The sequence below is a fragment of the Tamandua tetradactyla genome, chromosome 7 (assembly GCF_023851605.1).
Source record: "Tamandua tetradactyla isolate mTamTet1 chromosome 7, mTamTet1.pri, whole genome shotgun sequence".
Classification (NCBI taxonomy): Eukaryota; Metazoa; Chordata; class Mammalia; order Pilosa; family Myrmecophagidae; genus Tamandua; species Tamandua tetradactyla.
The window spans coordinates 172,162,095-172,187,696 of NC_135333.1; the positions used below are offsets into that span (position 1 = coordinate 172,162,095).

At 35.1% G+C, this 25,602-nt stretch overlaps 1 protein-coding gene across 6 annotated transcripts in view; it reads right to left on the reverse strand.

The window, feature by feature from the left end:
- Window positions 1-939: 939 nt before the first annotated feature.
- The window catches only part of WASHC3 (WASH complex subunit 3), a 43,360-nt gene continuing 18,697 nt past the window's right edge, over window positions 940-25,602 (reverse strand). For 4 of the 6 annotated variants that reach the window (XM_077111814.1, XM_077111815.1, XM_077111809.1 and 1 more), the window contains 2 exons: window positions 13,120-13,184; window positions 940-1,186 (listed from right to left, as the gene is read on the reverse strand). In XM_077111814.1, the coding sequence (XP_076967929.1) occupies window positions 1,102-1,186; window positions 13,120-13,184 (150 nt within the window). In that variant the 3' untranslated portion in view covers window positions 940-1,101. Of the gene's footprint in view, window positions 1,187-8,506; window positions 8,591-10,515; window positions 10,565-13,119; window positions 13,185-25,602 lie in introns of those variants that run through there. The other 2 variants (XM_077111810.1, XM_077111813.1) reach the window with 2 other exon arrangements.

A 25,602-nucleotide genomic window follows, 5' to 3' on the forward strand; every position in this document is an offset into this window, starting at 1 on the left:
GAGATTTAATGTGTTTCCAGTTATACGTAGGACAGTTGAGTATTGTTAGGTGAAAGATAAAATGTGTTTTATTATTTTTTTTAAATTTAGAAATCAGGTATGGTTTAAAGCGATGTGTATGGCTGCCAAGTTGATTAGGGGTGGACTATCATGGTCAGGTTCATGTGTCAACTTGGCCAATTGGTGGAACCTATTTGTCTGGTTGGGCAAGTGCTGGCCTGTCTGTTGTTATGAGGACATTTCATAGAATTAAATCATGATCATGTCGGCTGCATCCACAGCTGATTCCATTTGTAATCAGCCAAGGGGAGTATCTTCTGCAATGAGTGATGCTTTATCTAATCACTGGAAGCCTTTTAAGGAGGATTCAGAAGAGACAGGCTCTCTTCCTACTTCAGCTGGCAAGCCTCTCCTGTGGAGTTCATCCAAACCCTCCATCGGAATTGTGAGCTTCACAGCCTGCCCTACAGATTTTGGACTCTATGTTCCGACAGCTACATGAGACACTTTTATAAATTTTATATTTATGAATATTTCCTGTTGATTCTGTTTCTCTAAGGAACCCTAATTAATACACTGCCTTTCTGTCAGAAATTTCTTTAGCAAGTAGTATGATCTGAATACACATAATACTTTTCATGCTAAAATATTTGCAAAAATTGAATTAACTTAGCCAAATTCACATTTTTGAATTGAGTGATCAGTCATGGTGGCTCAGCAGGCAGAGTTCTTGCCTGTCATGTCAGGATACCCAGGTTCGATTCCTGGTGTCTACCCATGCAAAAAAAGAAAAAAAAAAGTAAATTAAATTCATTTTCTAGGTTTCTTTCATACCCTATAATAGTCCATCTTAGTACTGATAGCATTGATTGTATGTTGCATTATTGAGGCTACTCTAAATTTCAATCCAAGGTCTTTTATTCTGGTCACAAGACATACTTCCAGATTATAAATGCTTTATTTATAACAGAGAGGAAGCTTGGTGGTGGGCATGTGGCCATTTGATATTTTCATGACAAAGAATTCAAGTTTGGGTCCCCTCTCTAATACAATGTAAATGTACACCTATACATGTATATGTAGGGCTTATCTAAATTAAGTTTAGTCACTAAAAGACGATTCGCTATCTGAACTTTCTGCTGCATTTTTTTCACCTTCACCATCAGGCACTGGAGCATCTGGCCTCCTGAAAGAGAAGGGAAAAAATTGTAAGGGTTTTTCCAGTTGAAAAAGTACTTACTAACTGTAAATTAAGTTCTTCTTCAAACAGAATATTGCTGCTAATAAATCTGCCATGTCTGCCGTCCTTCGCTGAGGGAGTCTCACACTCTGTACCTCAGAGTAGTTCTCTCAGGCTTCTTCAGCACACAGGGATTAAGTGTTATCCCTGCAGAGGCCATGGCACTACATACTGTGTCACTTTACCACTTTCTGCCTCTCATTTCCACGGAGACCCAACTACAGAGATGTGATGTACAGAGACTAGCCTGACAAATACTAAATTCCTGAAGCCTACAAGTGCAGATGAGGTACAGAGAAAGGAAAGCTAGAAAAGGAAAGAAAAGGAAAACCTCGATGTTTAGGAAAGCTGAAAAGGAAGAGTTCAAGAATGGCTAGTAAGACGTAGGCATATGGAAATTTTGCAGGGTAGGAGAGAGCCTGGTCAAAGCAGGCTCTTAATGCTTACTGAATGCTTTCACTTAAATGTTTTATCTTTAGAGGATGACTATCAAAAGAAAAGTATGAGGACTATAATTGAGTTGCTAAAAATATTGTCATGAATACTTTTTAGGCATAACAAGGAGAATTGAGAATGGTTATACTCTAGTTCTGCATGTATGTATTCTAAAAATAAACCAAAAGAAAATTTTAATGGTATTATTAAAGCAGTCAAATAGAGAGGCCCTATAGTGTCTGTATCAGTAAATCTTAATCAATAAAGTAGCACTATCACTCAGCTTCTACTCACTCTTGCCAGGAAAGTAAATTTAAGTAAGGAAAGTATACTTTTGGAAAGTTTCCCTAAACTTATATTTTTGTAAGTTTTTGTAATGAAAAGCAGGAATAATTAGGCTGCTATGTTTTAATAACACAAAACCTAACTGGTAGTGAAAACTACCAGATTTATTTCTCCCTCAGGTTCCCTGACTCTTTTTTTTTTAATTCATGATAACCATATACAAACACAAATATTCTTATCATATGATCCTTCCGTTCTTGTTATATAATCAATAACTCACACTATCATCACAATAGTTGTATATTCATTATCATGACCATTTCTTAGAACATCTGCATCAATTCAGAAAAAGCAATAAAAAGAAAACAGAAAAAAATTCATACATACCATACCCCTTACCCCTTTCCTTCACCAAACACCAGCATTTCAATCTACTAAATTTATTTTAATATATGTTCCCCCTATTATTTATTTATTTTTAATCCATATGTTTTACTCGTCTGTCAATAGGTAGACAAAAGGAGCATCAGACACAAGGCTCTCACAACCACACAGTCACACTGCGACAGCCATGTCATCATACAGTAGTTACGCTCAGAAACATGGCCTCAGGAACATAGCTCCATATTTTCAGGCAGTTCCCTCCAGTCTCTCCATTACATCTTGACTAACAAGGTGATATCTATTTAATGCGTAAGAATAACCTCCAGGATAACCTCTCGACTCTGGAATCTCTCAGCCATTGATACTTTATTTTGTCTCATTTCACTCTTTCCTCTTTTGGTCGAGAAGGTTTTCTCAATCCCTTGATGCTGAGTTCCAGCTCATTCTAGCATTTCTGTCCCATGTTGCCAGAAAGGCCCACACCTCTGGGAGTCATGTCCCATGTAGAGAGGGAGTTTGCTTGCTGTGTTGGCCTAGAGGGAGAGGCCACATCTGAGCAACAAAAGAAGTTCTCTTGGGGATGACTCTTAGGCCTAATTTTAAGTAGGCTTAACCTATCTTTTGTGGGATTAAGTTTCATATGAACAACCCCCAAGATTGGAGGCTTGGCCTATTGCTTTGGCTGTCCCCACTGCCTGTGAGAATACCAAGAATTCTCCACTTGGGGAAGTTGAATTTTCCCCCTTTCTCATCATTCCCCCTCGGGTACTCTGCAAATACTTCCCTATTCACTGTTCAAATCGCTCTGGGATTTATCTGAGGTTCCCTGACTCTTAATAAGATTTAGGACATTCAACAAATAAAATTCTTTGCCATAAATAAAAATTACTATACCAAAATAAGAAAATGGATAATTTACTATTTACTTCTAGTTATTCTCTTTTTTTGATATATTGGGTATGCCATAAAATAGAAAGAAATTATGGCTTGCTCACTAGCTGTCAAATATAAACCCATTTGCCCTACTGTACAATTTTAGATTGTATCTATAAGGAAACCAGAGGTATCCATATGGTAAAACTTTAAAGCTAAGTATAGCATGAAATAACTCATTTTTAAAGGTTTTTGTTGATACTAACACATGACCATAGTCTTCACTGATCTGTACAAAAGCAAGAACTTGAGAATTAGTGGGCATGAATAATAGGCACATTTTTCCCAGTAAATTTTTCCTTGCTATATGGTTGATTTCTTACTGTCTCCATTTTGAGAAAAAGGGAAAAAATTACCACAGGAAATTATATGAATAAACATCAAAATTATACTAGTATATATGGCAACTTAAACAAATAAGACAATGTACACAACTCCCTAAAATAAATCCTAGCTAAGAAAAGAGGAAAAAGGGGCTTAAGTAGGCCTAATGAAATTATAACATTCATAAAATGAATGTGTTTAATCATTTATTGATATAGGTGATACTGTATGGAATAGTGGCTGAGAACACAGACTAGGGAGCCAGAATGACTAGCTTCAAATCCTAACCTTGCCACTTACTCATTGGGAAACCTTGGGGAAGTGACTTAATTACTTTCTTTTGAATTACCTGATAATATTGTCATGATAGTTAAATGAATTAATAAATGCAAAGCATATTAAATAATATCTGGTGCATAGTAAGTACTAAATCGATGTTACTTAATGGTATTACTATCCAATTATGTATTCTCTTCATCATCATGTATCTACTATTTGCATCTGTTAAATGCTGGAGATATAGAGGCGATAACAAGTAGTTTCTGTCCTTGAGAAGCTCACTGATATTTTACTGGGGAGTAAGAAATGCAAACAAATTACTGTCACGCATACACAAACAGCTGCGTACAAACGATGCTGGTATGAAGAGAAAGAGTACTCATCTAGTCTAGGATTGGTCAGAGGAGACACCAGAGAGGTGGAGATACTTGTGAAGGGTTATAGGATAGGAGGAGTTTGCCAGAAACAGAAAATGTAGGGAATAAGTGAGGTTATGAGCATTCTAGGTAAGGGAAAAAGAAAACGGCATGGTATGTTGCACTTGAGAATTATGTCATTAAGTAGCTGGATTATAGTATATATATACTCGGTGTGCAACAGTAGATAAGATCAGACCACTTGGCAGGAGCAATAGGTTGAGGGCGGGGAGAAGTTATATGAAATATAAGTTGCCACTAAAGTAGCACACCTAAGTTAAAAAATAGTCATTAAAAAAAAAAAACTGAGATAGAATTCACATGCCATAAAATTTACTAATTCAGTGGTTGTCAGTATATTCACAAGGTTGCACCACTATCTAATCCCAGAACATTTTTATCACCCCAAAAGAACTCATGCACCCATTAGCAGTCACTCTCCATTCTCCCCTATCCTCAGATCCTGCAATCACTAGTTTACTCTCTGTGTCTATGAACTTGCCTATTCTGTGCATTTCATACAAATGGAATTACACAATACATGGCATTTTGCGTCTGGCTTCTTTCACTTAATATTATGTTTTCAAGGTTCATCCATGTTGCAGCAGGTATCAGTATTTCATTTCTTTTTTATATGCCAAATAATATTCTATGTATGGATATACCATATTTGTTCATCTACTCTTCTGCTGAAGGACATCTGAGTTGTTTCTACTTTTTGGCTATTATGAATGATGATGCTATGAACGTTCATGCACAAGTTTTGTGTGAACATATGTTTTAAATTCTTTTGGGTATATACCTAGGAGTTGAATTGCTAGGTCATATGGTAATTCTATGCTTATCTTTTTTTGAATTACTGCCAACCGTTTTAAACAGTACCTGCATCATTTTAAATTCCCATCAGCAATGTTTAAGGGTTCCAATTTCTCCATATCCATGTCAATACATGCGTTTGTCTCCATTCACTTTTTTTTTTTTTTTTTGCAGGGCAGGCACCGGGAATCGAACCCGGGTCTCCAGCATGGCAGGTGAGAACTCTGCTGCTGAGCCACCATGGCCCCCCATCTCCATTCACTTTTTTGGGGGTATGCATGGTCTGGGAATCGAACCCGGGTCTCCCACATGGAAGGTGGGCATTCTAACCACTGCACTAACCGTCCATTCACTCTTAAATACTCTTCTTTGAATTGAAATCACTGTGAGAACAAAGGAAAAACTACATACTGATTTTCTTTGGATATTAAAGCAAGGCAAACTTCAAGAAACTATGAGAATCAAATGAAGTGGTATAAATGAAAGCATTTTATAAGTTATAAAGCTTTACACAAATGCTAATAGTGATAATAAACCTCACAAGAATCATATTCTCAGGGAGAACAGAAATTTGGCCTTTTGTGTTATGACTAGAAGTGCTCTTATTTGATCCTATATATATATATATATATATATATATATATATATATATATATATGAACATTTTTGTTTAAAGTTGGTTTTCATGGAAGAAAGTTTTAAACACATATTTGGAAAGGTTGCTACTTTAAATTACTTTAAATCTTTAAATTAAAGATTAACTTCTTGAAATTCAAAGGAAACACTTCACTGCTAATGTCTAGAAATGAGGGGACTTTATAATAGTCTTTTACCATTTAAAATATTTAGGTGAACTGCTAAAAAAAAGTGTATCAGCAAAATTTAGAAGAACATATTAAGTCAGAAATATATTCATAATATATCATATATATATATACACAAACACACATATATATATATGTTTATTTATTTTTTGCATGCTGTATGGTGGGGGTCACATTTCATTCTTTTTCCACATGAGTATCCCCTTATTGTAGCACGATTTGTTGAATTTTGGCTTTGTTTTTTCTTTCGTTTGCTTTGCTCTTTTTTTTTTTTGTAAGTGCATGGGCCAGTGTTCTAGTTTGCTAGCTGCTGAAATGCAATACACCAGAAATGGAATGGCTTTTAAAAGGGGAATTGTTGGTAATTTATGAGTTGGTAGTTTACAGTTCTAAGGCCGAGAAAATGTCCCAATTAAAGCAAGCCTATAGAAATGTCCAATCTAAGGCATCCAGGAAAAGATACCTTGGTTCAAGAAGGCTGATGAAGTTCAGGGTTTCTCTCTCAAGTGAGAAGGCACATGGTGAACACAGTCACGGTTTCTCTCTCAGCTGGAAGGGCACGTGGTGTACACGGCGTCATCTGCTAGTTTTCTCTCTTGGCTTCCGGTTTCATGAAGCTCCCCAGGAGGCATTTTCCTTCTTCATCTCCAAAGGTCGCTGGCCCGTGGACTCTCTGCTTCATGGTGCTGCAGCATTCTCTGCATTCTCTGAATCTCTCACTTTCTCCAAAATGTTTCCTCTTTTATAGGACTTCAGAAACTAATTAAGACCCACTGAAATGGGTGGAGACACATCTCCCCTAATGCAGCTTAATAGCCACTCTTGATTGAGTCACATCTCCAGGGAGATGATCTGATTACAGTTTCAAACATACAGTACTGAATAGGGATTATTCTACCTTTATGAAATGGGATTTTTTATTAAAACATGGCTTTTCTAGGGTACATACATCCTCTAAACCAGCATAGCCAGGAATCAAACCTTGGTCTCCCACATGGCAGGGGAGAATTCTACCACTGTATTACCCCTGCACCCCATTCATGCATATATTTTTAATAAGTCTCAATCTTTAGTGATTACCGAAAAAAAGAAAAAAAATACTAGCTTGGTAGCTACCTTTTATTAAGCATATTTATAATACTAGTCAGATGTGGATTATCAGTAACATGTTAATAAAAGCAAATTTAAGAGAAAGTTTGTTTAAACTCATTAATAAATCTAAATTATCGTAAAACAAATAAATATTTTAAAAGCAGTTCCTGAGATGACCCCAGCTAAAACGGAACCAAATTTAGAAAGAAGAACAATGGCCTATGCATACACAAGTCAGTGCTTTTTAGCATACCAGATGCTGTGAGGCCTGTTACTTTTGATAGACCCATCCTTCTCCTAACTCACCGGGATCAAATAAGGTTGTCAACCATAATCCCGGCTGCCTTACTCTTTCGCTACATTACCTGCTGCAGCCATATGAACAGGCCTTGCCAATCACAGGAAGCTCCTCCCCTGGAGTTTGAAAATCAACTCAAAGGAAGGCACAAAATCCAGGTAAAGCTAATCACAATGTTTTCCTAGAAATGAGCTATGGATTATGGTGAAGAAGCTCTCTTTCTGGTTGGATTTCAAAAGAAGCAATATTAAAGCATTCAATTTCTGGGTATTAGGTTTCCTGGCTCCAGGGTAGAAGTCCATCAGCAGGAGGAGAGAAGAGAACGATTAAACCAAAGAAATAAAGGTAAAGTGGAGTGTGGGAGAGAAAGAAGGAGAACAACAGCTAGCTTGCCAGGCCTGATGACCCTGAGTGCCTGGAGCCAGTCCTATCTAGATCTCTTAGTTCTATGAGCCAATACTTCTGTTTTCTGTTTAAGCTAGTTCAAGTTGGCTTCTATGATTGTGAACATGAAAAGAGTCCTAAAATACAAATATTGTTGGTTGAATTTTTTTCTTTAAAGGGAGATTTATATTGTGCTTAAAACATATAAGGACAGAAAAACCGTACAAACATTCCTTGGAAAAGCATGTATTTATGTGGATATATAATTTAAAAACATTTTTGATCTGCTTTAAACTTAAATCAGTTGAATTTAAAGTAGCTTAAGTACCAAAAACACTGTTAGTAAAAATATGGCTGAATGTGGGGCTTTGGGGAGAGGACAGTACCACAGTTATGAACCAAATCATTTTTCAGTGTCAACTACAGCACACATTAAGTTGTTAATATATACTGTGGAATAGCAAAACCATAAAAATGAAATAGAAGTATGTTTTACTTCATTAGGCATATTAGAGTAGAACTTATTAATATAATATATATGTAAATGGTACCCACATTTATAAACATTAGAAAGCAGACTTGGTAAAAAGGAAAAAAGTATCACATGACATCACTGTCAATTAGTGATCTTCTGTAAGAGCTCTATACAATAGGAAACCTTAATTAAAGAGCAAAACACTAAGATTCCTGAACAGAGATTGCCATGACTATGTAAAGATCTATGAGAAGGTTAAAAATATAACAATTTCAACCTTGACAAAGCAGCTAATGAGATTTATTTTAGCTTTATACTTACTCAAACTACACACACTTTGGTCTTTTCTCTCCTGAAGGCCTATTAAACAGGTATATCCTGTCCTTTGTCTTGGAGAGTGGACTCCTGCAACCACAGTAAAGACTTAATGCCTAATATCATAAAGAAAGCGAAAGCCAGCTGTCCTAGGTAAGACGGCTTCTGCGACTGATCCTGGGATCCTTTGCTTCCCAGCAGCTTTCTTATCTCTTGTTTGCTAGCCACTTGGAAACCACAATTTTTTTTTAACACTACCTCTTTGATATTTTTATTTTCTTTCTCACTCTTCTTGAGTTCCAAGTTGCCAAAAGTGGACTAAGTACAATTTTCTGATGTTGATTTTCCCTATCCCATACTTTCTAGTCAGTATCTGTCAGCCAGTGGTTAAGGACTGGCAGTTATATTGAATGGGAACCCAGCTCAGAAAGAATTAAAAAAATGTAACCAGTGAAAAATGAATTGTCCAGTTGGAGGATTGAGGACTACTTTAGTCTTGACCAGCCAAAATCCATTTGTTGTGTACTGGGAGATAGATAAATCTAGATCATTGGCAGATGTTCTAGTTTGCTAGCAGCCAAAATGCAACATACCAGAAATGGAATGGCTTTTAAAAAGGGGAATTTAATAAGTTGCTAGTTTACAGTTCTAAGGCTGAGAAGATGCCCCAATTAAAATAAGTCTATAAAAATGTCCAATCTAAGGCATCCAGGGAAAGATAATCTTGATTCAAGAAGGCTGATGAAGTACAGAGTTTCTCTCTCATCTGGAAAGGCACATGGTGAACACGCTTCATCTGCTAGCTTCTTCTCCTGGCTTCCTGTTTCGTGAAGCTCCCTGGGAGGTGTTTTCCTTATTCATCTCTAAAGGTCACTGGCTTGTGGACTCTGCTTCTCGTGGCTGTCATTCTACTCTGCTCTCTCTGAATCTCTCCCATTCCCCAAAATGTTTCCTCTTTTATAGGACTTCAGAAACTAATCAAGAGCCACCCAAATAGGTGGAGACATGTCGTCACCTAATCCACCTTAACAACCACTCTTGATTGGGTTACATCTCCAGGGAGATGATCGGATTACAAGTTCAAACATACAGTATTGAATAGGGATTATTCTGCCATTACGAAATGGGATTTAGATTAAAATATGGCTTTTCTAGGGGACATACATCCTTTTAAACCAGCAGAGCAGATAAGGAATTCCCTCAGAGAATTAGAAAAGATGCTGGACAAGCCTTCAATACAGTTAGAAAACTTTCCTGCTTTCCAACGTTCTTTGGGTAATACTATAAATTCTCTCATCTCAGTGATAAGTAGGTTGAAACGATACTATTATTCTTGACAACCATACAAATAATTAATCCATGGTATGGGAAGAGGTAGAAATGTCTAGGGGGAGAGGACAGCAAGGCTGTCAGATAATCCTACTGCTTTTAGGTAGACTTTTTCTTGATTCAGCACTTGCCCTGTTATTGCAATCCCTTAACTGTTTTCTTGAGCTTTGAGAGAGATGTTTCTGCCAGTTCTTGCTGATTGTTCAAAGCTTCTTTGGGGGGATGGAATTCTGGAGTGTCTCACTCTGCCATCTTGTTTGAGGTGGGCCTCTTTAAACTTTTTTGAGTATGACAGTAATAAAGGTATTTCACATACCTTTCATTTCAGTGGCACTGGAGACCTAGTTTTTACAAGTTATATATGACTAATTCTTGGATATGTACAAACAATTGTTATTTTTTAAAATCTGGATTATTTCAAGAATTAAATGATCACTTTAAAATAATTAAATATTATTTATTTTGTAATTATCAGGCATTTTCTTCAGGTTTATAGACTTTCTAAAATTCTATGATAGCTATTTTTCTAGGAAAATTGCCAGGCTCTCTTTTCCCTTATCATGTAAATTTTTTAGGTTAAAATTCTGTACTCTTTGCTTCTAAATTTTTATACACATATACCAATAAAACAACAATATTTTCTGATCAGTATTTATTTCTATAGTAACCTCAGTTTGGCTGTTCACTTACTGAAGACAGATTTAAACTTTTCTTCCAACAGTTATGTGTCTTACCCTGTAAGGGTAATAAAAAGAAAGTGTATGTTTATATTTTAAAAGAGAAAAGAAAAAAGAAAACAGAACAGTCTCTACTGAGAGTTCTTGGCTGAAGCTTAATATGTACCTAAGATTCTAAATAAAATTACACCCTTCCCTCAGATGGCACATTTTCTTCTCCTTCATTATCTCATACTTTTCTCCCAAAGTGAGGCTCCTTAATGTCTATGTAAACAGCTTTTCAAAAGTGCCAGAATTCTTCTGTTAACAAGGCAGTTGATTCCTCTTATCATATCTAGCTGAATGTGGTTGGAGCTGGTTTGCTAGTAATGGTGATAAGTTACAGTGAATCACCGCCACGACAACCAGTGCCCCTGGTGACCAATGGCATGTACTTATGAGGCAACGGGCCAGAATACAGACTCCAGGCTGTGGTTGAGGAGCAGCTTTTCTGTAAAACAACGTTAACAGTTACTGGAATTCTACCCTGAAACTTGGCACTGCCTTGAAATTGAACGTTTCCCAGCATTTACAGACAATGACATACCCTCAAACTTGTTAAGTGAGACACATCAAGGGAGTGTTGGAGGTGGTGGGGAGTCTCTCCAGGAGTTATCCACGGACTTCTAAAAGTGATGCTTAAATGGAGTCCTGAAGAATAAGAAATTAGCCAGGCCAAAAAGATGGAAGATCCATGCCGAGGAATGAAAACACTCAAAGACACCAAAGAGAAAAGGAAAATGATATACTACAGCAACTGCCAGGAGTTCGCTAAGGCAACATGCGATAAGTACATGTGGGAGAGCAGAAAGATCGGAAACCAGATAGAGAAACTGGCTTTTGATGATAAAGCATTTATACATAATGCTAAACGCAGATTTGGAGCTAGAATGAAGTATGAATAGGTTCTCGCAGGCACTAATGGACAGGGTGAAAGAAGTCAATCAGAGAAACCAATCAGGAGGCTATCATAATTATAAAGTAATTAAAAGAATAAAATGATTGGAGGCCTGAATTAAACAGCTATGGATATGGTGGCATATGATCAGATTTGAAAGATAATAAAAATGAGAGAATAATAGTGACTGACAGAGTTTGGGTTAGGAAAAAGTACAGGGTGAAGGATGATTTCCAAGTTCCTAGTTTTGGGATGGGCCATGGTGGCTCAGCAAGGCAGAGTTTTCACCTGCCATGCCGGAAATCTAGGTCCGATTCCTGGTGCCTGCCCATGCGGGGGAAAAAAAAAATAGTTCCTAGTGTTGAATGAAGTAAAGGGCTATGAAGTAGTTTAGGCTGGATAGGGGATGAAATGAATCTAACAGGGGTATAGGGATTGGATATTGGCATACGCTGGTGCTTACAGGGCTGCTACTTTTCCACTTATTGTATTTTCTCTAAAGAGACAAATCATGATTTTAAAGGTTATTACAACCCTCTGTTATTATAGAAGGCCTACTGTATATTTCCAGAAGCTAAAAAGAGGTTTTGGTCAATGTTAAATATATTAATAACTTAAAAATTCCAATAAGTTCCAAAATGGATTGGACCCACATGTTCAAGTCACATTAAAATATATGTCACAATCTATCTGTTTTTAAAATGTGGGTCAGAAACAATTTCCAGAACAAAAGCCAAATATACTGGTGATGCTTTAGTTCAGATTATTAGCCATGCCATTGTACTTGAACTATTTGATATTTGGACAATTATCAAATGTAGAAAAATGTTAGAATTTCATTCTTACAGATTTTAGAAAAGTTCTTAAATCTCGTATTTGGAACATAAGAGAAAAAGACCATTTGATGGTGTTTCACTCTCAAAGCACACCTTTGTTTTGAGAGATGCCAAGAAAAATACCAAAGTATACTGACAGTAAATATGAATGCCTAGATAATAATAGCTAAGTATATTGAAGTGAACTAAAACCCAAACTGGAAAGACTCTTTACAGATACCTAGATTCTTACGTAATAGAACAGTTCTGAAGAATGCATCAAGATACATATTTACCCAGATGTGCTATGTAGCCAGGTTTGCTTGGATGGAATGAAGTATTGCAAATTTTCTGGCCATAACTTTTTAGCATTTTCAAAAATTATAAAACTTATGCAAATCAGTATCTACGATTTCATGATAACCATTAACATGGACCTAGAGTATTTTTATCCTATTTATTTCTCAATCCTGCTCAACCAAGATTAAGGTAAAATAAATTTCCAACACACAAGTCTTAAATGCAAAGTAGTCCAGTAATAGAAAAGCTAAGAAAGAGGTAGCATGGGCAGGAAAAAAAAAGAAAAAAAGAAATGCTTCACATAAACACTATACCCATGCAACAAAACAACATCAAATTTTATCTCCTTTGGACATCTAGATTCATCACTGATCTATTTTAATTGCTCCCAAAATGTGCAAAGAGAGGTTTTAGTGGCATAAGATATATTTTTTGAAACATACCAAAAAATCCACTATTTATGGAGATGGTTTCCTCAATCATGAAACGCTGCATAGAAAAAAACCATGTACATAGCCTGACATATTTTAGTATAACTGGTAAATGAGAAGAATTACTTACTCAAGAAGATCTGGGTCTAGTCCTTCAGATATCATTTTATTTTTTATTGCCATCACTGGAACACCCTAAGCAAAGGATACAGATAATAATTCAATAATTAAAAATGCCTCCTTTATAAGTCTCCACATATAATCCCAAAGATATTTAGGTAATTCATTATTTAATATAGTTCTTATTTTGCTCTTATATTAGTATGTGTATAGCACCTGACAAATCTAATAAATTGTAATTTTATACTGACAATGGAGTCAGTGATGTCTAATGCCAAATTAAATAATTTGTAAACTTATCTATTACTAAATCTGCTGTATAGAAGGCAGAGGTCATATTCTCAGACTCTTCTTATGACATTAAAGGAAACTAAAAGACTAAGGCCCTGGCTATAGTGGTACAATGACTACTTAGTGATTTTAATAAAATATCTTTTAAAATAAGGATTTCAGCACTTCCTACTCTTAAGTAAAACTATGTCGATGTTCTTTTAATTAAGAAAAGGGTCCAATTTCATTTGGTTACATTACGCACATAAGGTCAACTAGAATTCAGGAATTCTCGCCCCTACATCAATACAAACATTAATGATAATTATAGAAATGTGTAAGTTGCAAAAACATTGAGAACATATGAATTTTAAAGTTCAGGTTAAGAACGTCACAACAGTGAGAAAATGATATATCATAAATAAATACAAAATTACTAGAAAAAGCAATTGATTTAAGGAATAAATAAACATGTATTGAAAGTTCACTTGTAAAGCTCCAAGCACAGAAAATGCAATCAAGCCTCTCTGTCAACTTCCCTCTCCATACCATCCCAAAGGATGAGGATGTACCAATCTGATGTGTTATATTTCAGGTCCTTGATTCTTTCACCTTCAAAACTAGGTAGGGTCCATTGTCTGTAAAAGGTTGTATACATGGATGGGGCTCCCTCCCTTGCATCTTTTCACTCTACGGGGCAGAAAGGGTCACTTGTGCCAGGGCCCACATGGGAAAAAGCGCAATCACTTTTTCTGCCGCGGCACACTCTGCCCCTTGGTCCTCCACATCACAAGCCAGTGGTGACATTAAGTTTTGAACAGAAGAGGTCCCTTAGGCGTGTCAGATATTCCACTCCAATTTCTCAAAGCCCTTTCCTGAAGATTCTGGACACCAACTCAGCTAAAGTTCCTCACTTTCTTTTGCAATTGACCCGTGAGTGTTTCCCAGCCTCAGAGATGAGGATGATTAGTGGTAAATTTACCGTGGTTACCAGTGAAATTCTGATATCAAATCCTACATCTCAATCCCTTAACATCACAGTGGCAACACAATGCTTTATGCTGAGAAAATAAAGACATAACCAGTCCATGCCCTTAGGGAGTGCACAGTTTAGTGTATAAACAGGTGATTATAATACAATCATTAAATTGACAACAGAGACCTGCATAGAGGGCAATGTTAGATCAGAGGAAAGGCAGATTGAACTTGAGGACCAGGGAAGGATCTGCTGAGGTGATCTTTGAGTTGAGTCTTGAATATGGGAGTAAAAATTTGTTTAAAATGAAAAACACCAAGACTCAGAAATATACACAAATCTTTAATCTATCAAACACAAGGTTGTCTCAAAACATTTTTATTAAGGACAAGTACATGCTCATCTAGATAGTCTCCTCCCCCCAAACACTGATTTTATTTTATATTTTTCCCAATAAAATCTGAGTTTAAACAGGCAAAAATGCACAGATGTGAGAACCAAATGGATAAAAATTCAATATGAAAAGACTTCAAAGTTAATGACTAAATATCTTCCACAGAAATGCTGCAAATCATGTCAAATTAAGTTCAAATCATTATTAAACATAAAACTTTTTAAATAAGAAAATTGTATTTTAACGTTTAATTTTAATTTATCTTTAAAAATTTGTCCAGAAAAGATAATTATAGAAGGAGTCAAAAGATGACCTCTACAGCCATAATCTCTTTATTTCGGTCTTGGAGAACAGGTACAAGTACTCTTACAGTTTGTTAGGTAAGGGAGATTTGGAAAGCAAAGGCTTTCTTTCAAATTTACAGATAATCCAGAAGGATCTCACTCATGAAAGGCAGCAAAAACATGGCTGTTTATGGGCCCATTTACATGTTTATTTTCATAAGTGTTGTGATTTATATTACACATTAGTAAAATTTATATTATACATAGATAATTAGTAAAAAGTTACTTTGTATGTCTCAGATACAACGGATACTTAAATGCATCTAAAAATTAGAAGGAGGAATAGACATAGCACCATCACAGAATTCTCCTCAAAATTTTGCCCCTGAAAGCAATACTGTTCCACAGGGTAATCTTTAAGGTATTCTGAAAAGTGAAACATGGTAGGTTAGAAAGACAAAGAAGGAAGAAGATAAAACTCTGGGCCATTTGCTAACTCATGAATTTTAATGATAAGTGAAGGACAAAAAAGCAATTATTTGCTTAGGGGCATCTAACGTGAACAGAATTCTTCAGGTGGAATAAAGTAAGCAAGAGATTACTTTTAAAATATATTGCCTAAGGATAAGACTTGAGCTGAATAGATTTAAAAGTATACTTACTTTAAAATATTTAAGAGTGAAGAGAAAACGGTCTAGAACAACGAGGTTGTGAATTTAACTTGGTAATTAAATGCCATTCAACTATTTAGGATAACAGGGGGGAAAGTTAGAAGTTTGGCACATTTCACAAAAAAACACTGATGTGCTAAGCAGAAAAGGGAAAAAGAGCAGAATTAACAATGTAGTTCCTCTCAATTTCGAGTAAGGTATAAGGCCCTTCTACAAACTCAAATACGTGATTTCTTTAGACTTTAGCCTAATCCACAGGATACCACTGGAAAGGTTAAACAAATAAGTTACAAAGGTAAGAAAACAGAAGGCAGGAGAGATGGGGTTGAAAAATGTTCCCTAAAATAGGCAAAGAAAGTGTGCAGGGAGGTGGGAGTGGGAGTGAAGGAATGGCTTTGGAGGGAAGAATGGGAAAAGGGAAGTTGGTGGAATTAAATAAGCTCCCTATTTTAAAAACAGCTTCATGGAATTGGTTATAGTACAAGAATAATAGAAGCCTGAATCTATAAGCTGCTTATTTTAACCTTAATTTCTTGGAATTGATTATAGCACAAGAGTACAGTAAAATTTGGTGAGTTTTTAGTCATTTCTGTATATGGACATAGATAAAGGAAAATTTATACAACTTCTAATACCTTATCTTATTAGAGACTTTATTTTCATTGCCTTAATACAAATTTCATAAAGCTTCAAACTAAAGAATAATTTGCCTGTGTTCCAAAGGATGCATTCCAAAGGGATTTGCTGCTATGTTTCCAGTGGTGTTGCTTAGAAAATTTGTTGTTTTGCTATACTCTTCCTCAGAGGTCAAGAAACAGGGTCTGGTTTGTTACACATAAAAACAAGCTTCCAATTTCTGATCTCCACGGAACAAAAGCTACTGGTGGTCTAAGGAGGACATGAGAGACCTCAAAACTGAGGTCTATTGAACTGCGGGATTTTTTTTGGCAAGTGATAATGGCAGTTTGTCCAACGTAAGTAAAGAAGAAGAGAGAAGGCAGCCATAAGTCTGATGTTCCAAAAACTCATGTCTGCATTTGCGTCACTGGAGAAAGTGTGTAAAGAAGCCACACTAATGAAATTATGATGGCAGCACTAATAGTTAAATACTAGCTTCTTATGTCACAAAACTGTTTGGAGAGTTATAGGCTTGCCAATATTTATGTTTATTTGTTATTTATGTTAATGAAAGCCAAGCTACTAAATTGCTTTATAAACCATGTTGAAATTTTCCTTAAGTTTTAAAATGAAGGGAAAAATATTTTCCTCAATTTGACAGATAAACGGCTCTAACATAATAAATGCCTCATATTTTAGACTTCTCTCAATTTATGAGCTTGAATCACAACAACTCAATTATGAAAGATGAAAAATATGAGGTATTTTCTCCTTCTAGGGCAACCATAAAGACAAGATCTATTAAGTTGATGGGTGGACAGTATCTTTTTCATGTGCAGGGAGGGGGAACATGTAGGCCCTGAAAAGATGCTATGGGTTGGAAAAAGGCAGTCAGTCGACCAAACAGGTTCCTGTTACTTAAATTACAACTTAGTGAAAAGGATTTCACTTTTTCTTTGCCTTTTGATTTTCAGTAGAGCTATCTTTTAAATGGTTATACTTCATTTTACGAAATATATTACAGGGTGTTATATATAGGCTTCAGATGAAATCTCTTATATAACAGATAATAAATGTTTAGTGAACAAATCATATTACAAAAGAAAGCGCATGCTCAATGATTTTTTTCTCCTTGTGGAACTCTTCAGTGAAAGGATGCAAAAAATTAAGTAAACTTTTTCATCACTGTAAATGAAGAGGACTATCTTAAAAAAAGGAAGCTTTATTTGTATAACTTATACAGGTCTAGAAAATGCTAGGCAACTCTGATATTAATTCTGATATTGTTGCTATCAAAGGTTAAACTGAACCTAAATATGTGGATAACAAAGCAGCTCACAAATCTTGACTAGAACTAAGCATACTGGTGTCTATGTTAGTTAACAATAATTTATTCCTTTCATAAGGACTGTATCAATAGATAGGAAGTATTTCTCACTGACTGTTCAGACATCTTTAAAGATGAGAGAACAAATCACATGATAAAATGGGCAAAAATGACACCAGCCGTGGGCCATGACCAGGACCCCAGCAAGTTGGTATGGCTGTTCCTATTGCTTTATTAAAAAAAATAAATGCATGTTAGCTGTTCCCCCAATGCTTCCTAGGGATGGGAATTAAAGTTAACTTAAATGCTTATGAAGAAAACTCTTTTAAAAAACGATTTCAACGAGTGAGAGAATCTATTGTTATGAGACAACTGAAAATACAGCTGTACTGATTTCCATATGAATGGCTTTTACCCCTGGATAAAATACTCGGGTAACATGATAAACATCTGGTGTTCAATGACTGAAAAAAAGTACCTGGTATTTTCTTTGCTTCTAAAGTATCTGTTGATTTAAGTGCAATTTGGTGCTGTGGAAGACGACTGTCTTCCCTTTATTATAATGAAAACCAGTATCTAAAATTTAAACATCTGTTTTGATAGGGTAATTTATGATAGAATTTCATTATGAATATTTTAGCTACTTTATACCTTTGCTATACCTTATTCCACTTAATCATATTTGTTCTCTGAAAACATGTATTAGAATTTTCTAAATTTAGTTATGCTTTTACTATTTATAGATAAAAAAATTAAGAGAATTTTTTTTAGCAAATTATTTTGGAATCTACTACCTACATTATAAGTGCAATCAGTTCAGATAGTTTCCTACTCAGTATTTTGAAGCTTATTTGTCATCAAATAAACCTATCCAAAGTAACTAAAAAAAATCTCAACATAGAGTAGTAAAAGCTATAAAGAATAGAATTCTCAGTATTAATTATAAAGATGATTCTACAGACTAAAAATAAAAGAATATTTACTTATGAATTAATTTTCCAATGTTGGCGCTACCTCTGAACTGTGCCTTTTGGGATCCATAGCTACCTATTCAGAGAGAGATGGCTAGAATTAGGCATGCCATGTAGTTAGAGAACAACAATAAAGGATGCTGAATCTGATATATCAGTATCTTATGGCCTAATCAACTTAACTGAATACAAGTCATTTGTGAATTTGTGCTAGCAAAAAGGCAAGAAAGAAGAAAGTTGGAATGCTCTATTGTATTATGAAAAATTTTGGTAAGTGAACTTAAGTCTGGAGATATTTTAAAAATTACAGTATTAGGATAAATACAAAAGATGTCAATATCTTCAGGTAAGGAATAGGCAATTTTCATTCAAATGTTTTTTCCCCAGTAAAATGCAATATTTTGAAATCTACTTAATTTTCTTTAAAAATATATAATTAATGTATTTGTATTTCTCCAAACCACAAAAAAAGCATCACCAAAAAATTAACCTACAAATGAAATATCTTGCTGCAGCTTCAACTATTTTCTGCGCCAGGACTGTCTTCTACCCCATTATTAATGCCTTCACTCTGAGATCCATGTCAGAGTATGGTGCTAAAAATATCTTTCTCAACCTGATGGTCTCTGAAACTTCTAAAGCAGGCATTATTTTTCCTACAAGGGGTGAACTTGCTTCCTACTTATAAGCTAATTTGCTACTTACTCTTCCATTACTTAAACACAATCACAGAAAAACAAATTTATAGTTCCGGTGAGACTCTAAAGTAACTACTTAATTTCCATAACTATTATTCCCCTCAGCAGTCTGGGAACACTGATGTGAAGTCCTTTTCTACTTCTAGCAAGAGGTGGTTAGTGGAAAAGAAGATAAAAGGGTATCGAGAAACCAAAGTTTAGTAACTTGAAAAATTATAGTTGGATCTGAGTAAAACAAGACTATACAATCCAGCAAGTTTAAAAACCGTCAATCTTAATGTGATTCTTCAAGTGTCTCCATGTGAGCATTAATATTAGAGTACTATTCCTTTTGTCACAACCTCTGAAGTAAGAGTAAGGAGTTTACATGAGTTGGAATGAAAGATGTGGATACTTAAAGTTAAAAATTTTTCTGCCAAATGTTTCCAACTTTGTTTGTTACCATTTTATTTACCATTTAAAGGAAATTCTTGTGAAATTCAAAACTACCTTAAGCTAACCCCTAAAAGTCGCCCCCCACACTTACTTGCTTGCTTTCAAGGGGAGGGGGACAGAGAGGTGTGGTGTTACAGTGAACTTAAGGCAAAGAAAACTCTACTGGCACTTAGCAAAATAAATAAATTGAATCAAGAATAAAGTATTGTAGGTTGAAAGGACCGTTTCAGATAAATCATCCTCCACACTACCTAAATTATTTTAATTGTAATGACGATGGCACAAAAATATGATATGAAGAATAAATTCTTGCAAAAATACATTCTCTTTAAACATACTTTTAAATTTAAGAAAAACTGCCTTGACATACTTAGCATCCTAAATTTATTACCTTGTCAACTATTTTTAAAGCAAGCAAGTAAGTGTGGGGGGCAACTTTTAGGGGTTAGCTTAAGGTAGTTTTGAATTTCACAAGAATTTCCTTTAAATGGTAAATAAAATGGTAACAAACAAAGTTGGAAACATTTGGCAGAAAAATTTTTAACTTTAAGTATCCACATCTTTCATTCCAACTCATGTAAACTCCTTACTCTTACTTCAGAGGTTGGGACAAAAGGAATAGTACTCTAATATTAATGCTCACATGGAGACACTTGAAGAATCACATTAAGATTGACGGTTTTTAAACTTGCTGGATTGTATAGTCTTGTTTTACTCAGATCCAACTATAATTTTTCAAGTTACTAAACTCTGATTTCTCAGTACCCTTTTATCTTCTTTGTATTCTCAATTCTTTTGTATTTCACTTTTTCCCTTGTTTTTAATAATTTTTAATGAATTTTTTTATTTTAAATTACTTGATCTATTATAAAAAAATAAAGACCTCAAGTGCACAGTCACTAAATATCCTTTTACCATAGACTGGCATCTGTATGCACCTGCTTGTTTGTATGACTGTCCTTTTACTGTGACTGAGAATTCCAAACTCTTCTCAAGTTCATAGTCTTTTCCAGAGACTGCAAGCATCATAAATATAGTTATACTAAATGACTAGTTCCTATAAACAAATTATTCACCTATTATAATATTAATATTTTCATGGCTACCAAATGTCACCGAAGTATAGCTACAATAAAAAAAATATGCTATCAGTATTAAAATATTCTGGAATTTATTATTATGTCAACAGTGATATTAGTGACGAACAGATCAGGACCAGATAAGAATTAAGGGAAGCACATATAAAATTACCAAATGGATACTGACAATCATATAACTTAACATTACCTGCCCACTCCCTGATTTCCCTTCAATTTTCTAACTTCATTAACATGAGATCAAGCAAGACATTCAAAACATGGACTTAGCAATATCATTTACTGCTCTCTAACAATCATATGTAAGAAAAATGAAGCCACAAAGGACAAAAGGGCAGATCATTTAAAAAGAATACTTCTAAACATTCAATTTGGTTCTAAACTCTCTACCTAAGCCTTCTTGCATGCCATATAATAGAGAAGAGGTGGAAGTAGGATAACTGTCAGATGTCACTTGAGTTTCATTTATCCCAACTCACAGTTACTATTCATACACTCTACCATTCTGCTAAGTGTTGCTTCTTTCTTTTAGTTGTAGTCAAATAGACCTGACTGACCATTTATTTAGGAAGGATAAAATATTTTTCCCTTTTCAGTTTTCAAAGATGTCTCAACTGTATGATTACATGAATAAACAAATGTCCTACTTACATCTTTCCTTTATCTACATTCATATGTGTGGGGAATGAAATCACTGGACATAATACAACTTCTTTCTTCAATGAAAACTGCAAAGCTAAAACACCTCAAAAAGTTGTGCCCCCACAAACCTTCATATATGGAAAAACACTGACCTAATATTGATTAGTGAATATGAGGTATTAGAAACAAAACATATATTATTATAATATCTATATTGTCAAAAACAAGGAAAAAAGAAGTCAGATATAGTTGTCAAACTAAATCTATACCAGTGTTTTTCACAGCTGTAATTACATTTGAACCAACAGCTCTTCCTTTTGACTACACTGTTGATCAGTGATCAGGAACTTACCCTGACCATGGAAAGCCACTGGTGAGGTCACAGCCGAAAAAAGGTTTTGAAAGACTTTAATTACTCTTTCAATAACTACACATTGTTTGATATCTAAAGAGTAATCTATTTCATGCTTGATTAGTCTCACCAGGTCTAAGGTACATAACTTCTTGACCAACATCTTGAATAATCATTTGGAGCCTCTTAGTCCTTAGGTAATGGAAGTCATATTTCCTCAGGCCAACATCCACTGCTGGCAACACATGCATCAGAACCACCAGAACCAAAGAGATGATTCCATTCACATTTTGAACCAGCCAAAGAAAATAGAACTTTAAAAAAGTCTAAGTGTCCAAAGAGACTGTTTTGGCAAACATGTTTTTAAAAAAATACAAGTCATTAGCTTCTTAATGTGGAAGTCGTACTTTCCCAATGTACAATTTATTATTGGCAGAGGATTCACCAAGCTCTGCCAGTAAAAAGAGGAGACTTGTTGGAAGAGTGATCTATGTACAAAATTCCAGTTAAGTTATAAAAGCAATATGTAATTTAGTAAAGGCTTGTGCTGCAATATTATGACAACAAACATTAAATCAGAATCAATTATATGCCACACTTGGAACACAAAAGTATTACTCACTGAAAAATCTTGTATAAAACTTGCTTAAAAAGGAAAATAAAACCAAGCATCAGAAAATGCCAGCAGGTATTCCAGGAATATTCATTAATAATGACTTCCAAATTTGAGGATCAATTAATAGATCACAAATCTGGAAGGAAGTTCAGATTTCATTTTATGGATGAGGGGACTGAGGCCTTGAGAGGAGCTGTGACATGAACATGATCATACAAGGAGTGTATGACAAAGCCATGAAACTGCATCATGTTGCATCCCAGAAATACAAGATCTGGGTATATTTCTAGGCAGTGAAATTGTCTCACAGAGAGACAGCTACTTCCTTTAACTCTGACCATTTTCACAGAGTATAAAAATCTAGGAGTGACAGAAAAAGGCATGGAGGCCCAAAAGCAAGGTACTGCTTATTACTCTTTGTACCAGTACTTGTGACAAGTAAAGATTCTATTGGCTTCTGTTCAAAAGAGTTTTACACTAATTGAACAGTTCTAATTATCTAGTGTAATTAAAAAACTACCGAGTGTAAAAAAAAAAAAGATTTACAGGTATGTAACAGGTGAGGCAAAGCAAAAGTAGGAGATAGCTAGGACCCAAGAAGTTGTTTTCATGGCAGGTTAGGGAAGAAGCCACAAAAATCCTCATACCCAGGAAACCTGAAAATCAGAAAATCTGGTTTTGTAATCTGCAGGACTTTTTGTGTCTTCCTATCTGAAGTGATGACCACATGGAAGTTCTGCAAATTCAAGCTTTGTATTTACTAGAGAAGAAGCTCTAAGGGCTTGTAAAACACTTGTCTATACTCTGTCATATTACAGTATAGGAGATGAAATGGTTCTAAATAACATATCAGGAGTAATCCAGAAAAAAACATTATAAGAGGGCTTGAGGAGGTAGTAAGTGTCAAGACGTTATGAGTAGAAGAATATTACGCTTTGGAAAAAGTAAGTGGAATGTAGGTATACAATTTGCTCATATTTTGCAACAAGTCATATATTTAAATGACAAGAACATAAAAGCAATTTGAAATGAAAGAAATCCTGTTATTGTTTCCAGGAGGTAAGTGATCTTGTGGCACTGTTAATAATCTATTGAGGGTATAGATAGTTGATTTTAGGATATTAGGAATATATTTTACACTGCTTGTATAAATAGAGTGATTTTTTCAAAAAGACCAAATTGTTTGAGACCATATCATGTTCCCTTTAATTAGTATAAACAATTCTCTAAATTCCTGAATGTAGGCTTCAAAAACCCAGCTTTGGGGTGGTGCAATGGTGGCTCAGTGGCAGAATTCTTGCCTGTCACGCCAGAGACCTGGCATGAAAATTGAGGGTTCAATTCTCAGAGCCTGCCCATACCAAAAAAAAAAGAAAGAAAAATAATTTAGCTTTGCTAACCTATAGGAATGTATACTCTGTGTGGAAAACTACTTAGGATCATACCAATAGGCAAAGTAAAACTTTAAGGAGTTCTTTAAAGTAGAACTTTAAAGGAAGATATTGGCCACCCTCTCAAGTGGAGAACAACAGGTAGTTGAATGAAAATCTACAAACTGTTGGGTAAGGTAAATGCTTTTCAGTATTAATAACGTAATTTGCAATGCAGCTGTCCTCTAATATTAGCTGGGGTTAGGCTATTCTTACAGGAAGTGGTCAAATTTGTTTCTCCCTCTCTCTAAGTACCTCCAAACCCCATTTCTCAATTACAATCAAGGAACTGAATTAGTAGAATGAATAGCTGATTAGAAGAATGACACAGAAAGCAGGAAGACATATATATACCCTTGTGTGTAGAGATACAAAGGTACTAGATCCTCCCACATCAATGACAGAAAGTGAATGATTCAGTGAAACAGATTGTAATGGGCCTCAAATGAATCCTCTCCATTTCTGATAATTCAATGATAGACTTTAAAGGAATGTATGTAGTAGACCTGGAATGGTTATAAATGCTAGACTTATCTATTTTTCCAGTTAAAATTATAGCTTTGAAAAAGAATGGATATAGAAAACATTTTAGCTATGCAGATACTGCTGAAGAACAATATTTTAGGTGAGTTACAATGTTACAATGCTACAATCATTTTACTTCTAGAAAAGTGCTGAGTAGTGCAGAAGAACCAAAAGACTATGCTTAGCAAGAACCACAGGTGTGATCAAGAGGATCATAAACTTAAATCAAAGGATTAAAAAACTCTCAAAATTTAAGACTAGATCTAAGAATAATAATAATAATAATATGATGGGGGAAAAAAACAGAATGGAAGAACTAACAAGTAAAGTTTTAGGAGGAAAAATGCAAAAAAAAAAAAAAAAAAAATCCAATAGCCTAAAAAAAGTATTTGTATGCACATGTGTTTACATAGAACTGATATTTAGTAGGAAGTAACTAATGGAACTGGCATTTGAAAATAATGTCTTAGTAAAACTTAGTTTGAAAATGTTACAAAGGGAAGGAGGAATATAAGTATAAATCAAATACTGTATATAATACATGAGTATTCTTGAACATGGTATAAAGGAACAACTAACTGATGCTAGAAGAAGGTAAAGCAGTTATCAGGTAGAGCATACTTTTATTCACCTGACCAGAGAGAGGTTATAGGTAAGGCTTTCCTAAAACATGCTGCAAACAAGCACAGGGATAGAGAGTGACATGGTGGTCATCACCCATCTACACATAGTATATGCTCAAATCAGAGCATTTGATAAATTCCTAAGTTGTTTTGCTGAAAATTTCATCCTTTAACAGATAAAGGAAGCAATCAGGAGAAATGACTTAAAATTTTGTACTTAGGTTTGAATACAAAGAACTGAATGATGTTGCAGAAATGACAGGAACTCGAGCAGTGACCGTGCGAGGAAAGAACATCAGGGCACTGTCAGACATGTAGCCTACATCTGTGGTTGGGCATTCTGACGGTCCCTCATGAAATACTTGAGAAACAGGAGAAAAGGTTTATTTTACAGATGGCTTAGTAACTATTATTCAAAAAACAATGACTGGTAGATCTATGTCAACCATGAGGGAGGCCTCCACTTGGTCTATTCTTGGTTTGTTCCTACAAAACATTTTCAATTGATACTTTGAAGAAATAAATGAGGAGCATATTTATATATTTTCAGGTGAATCAAAGCTA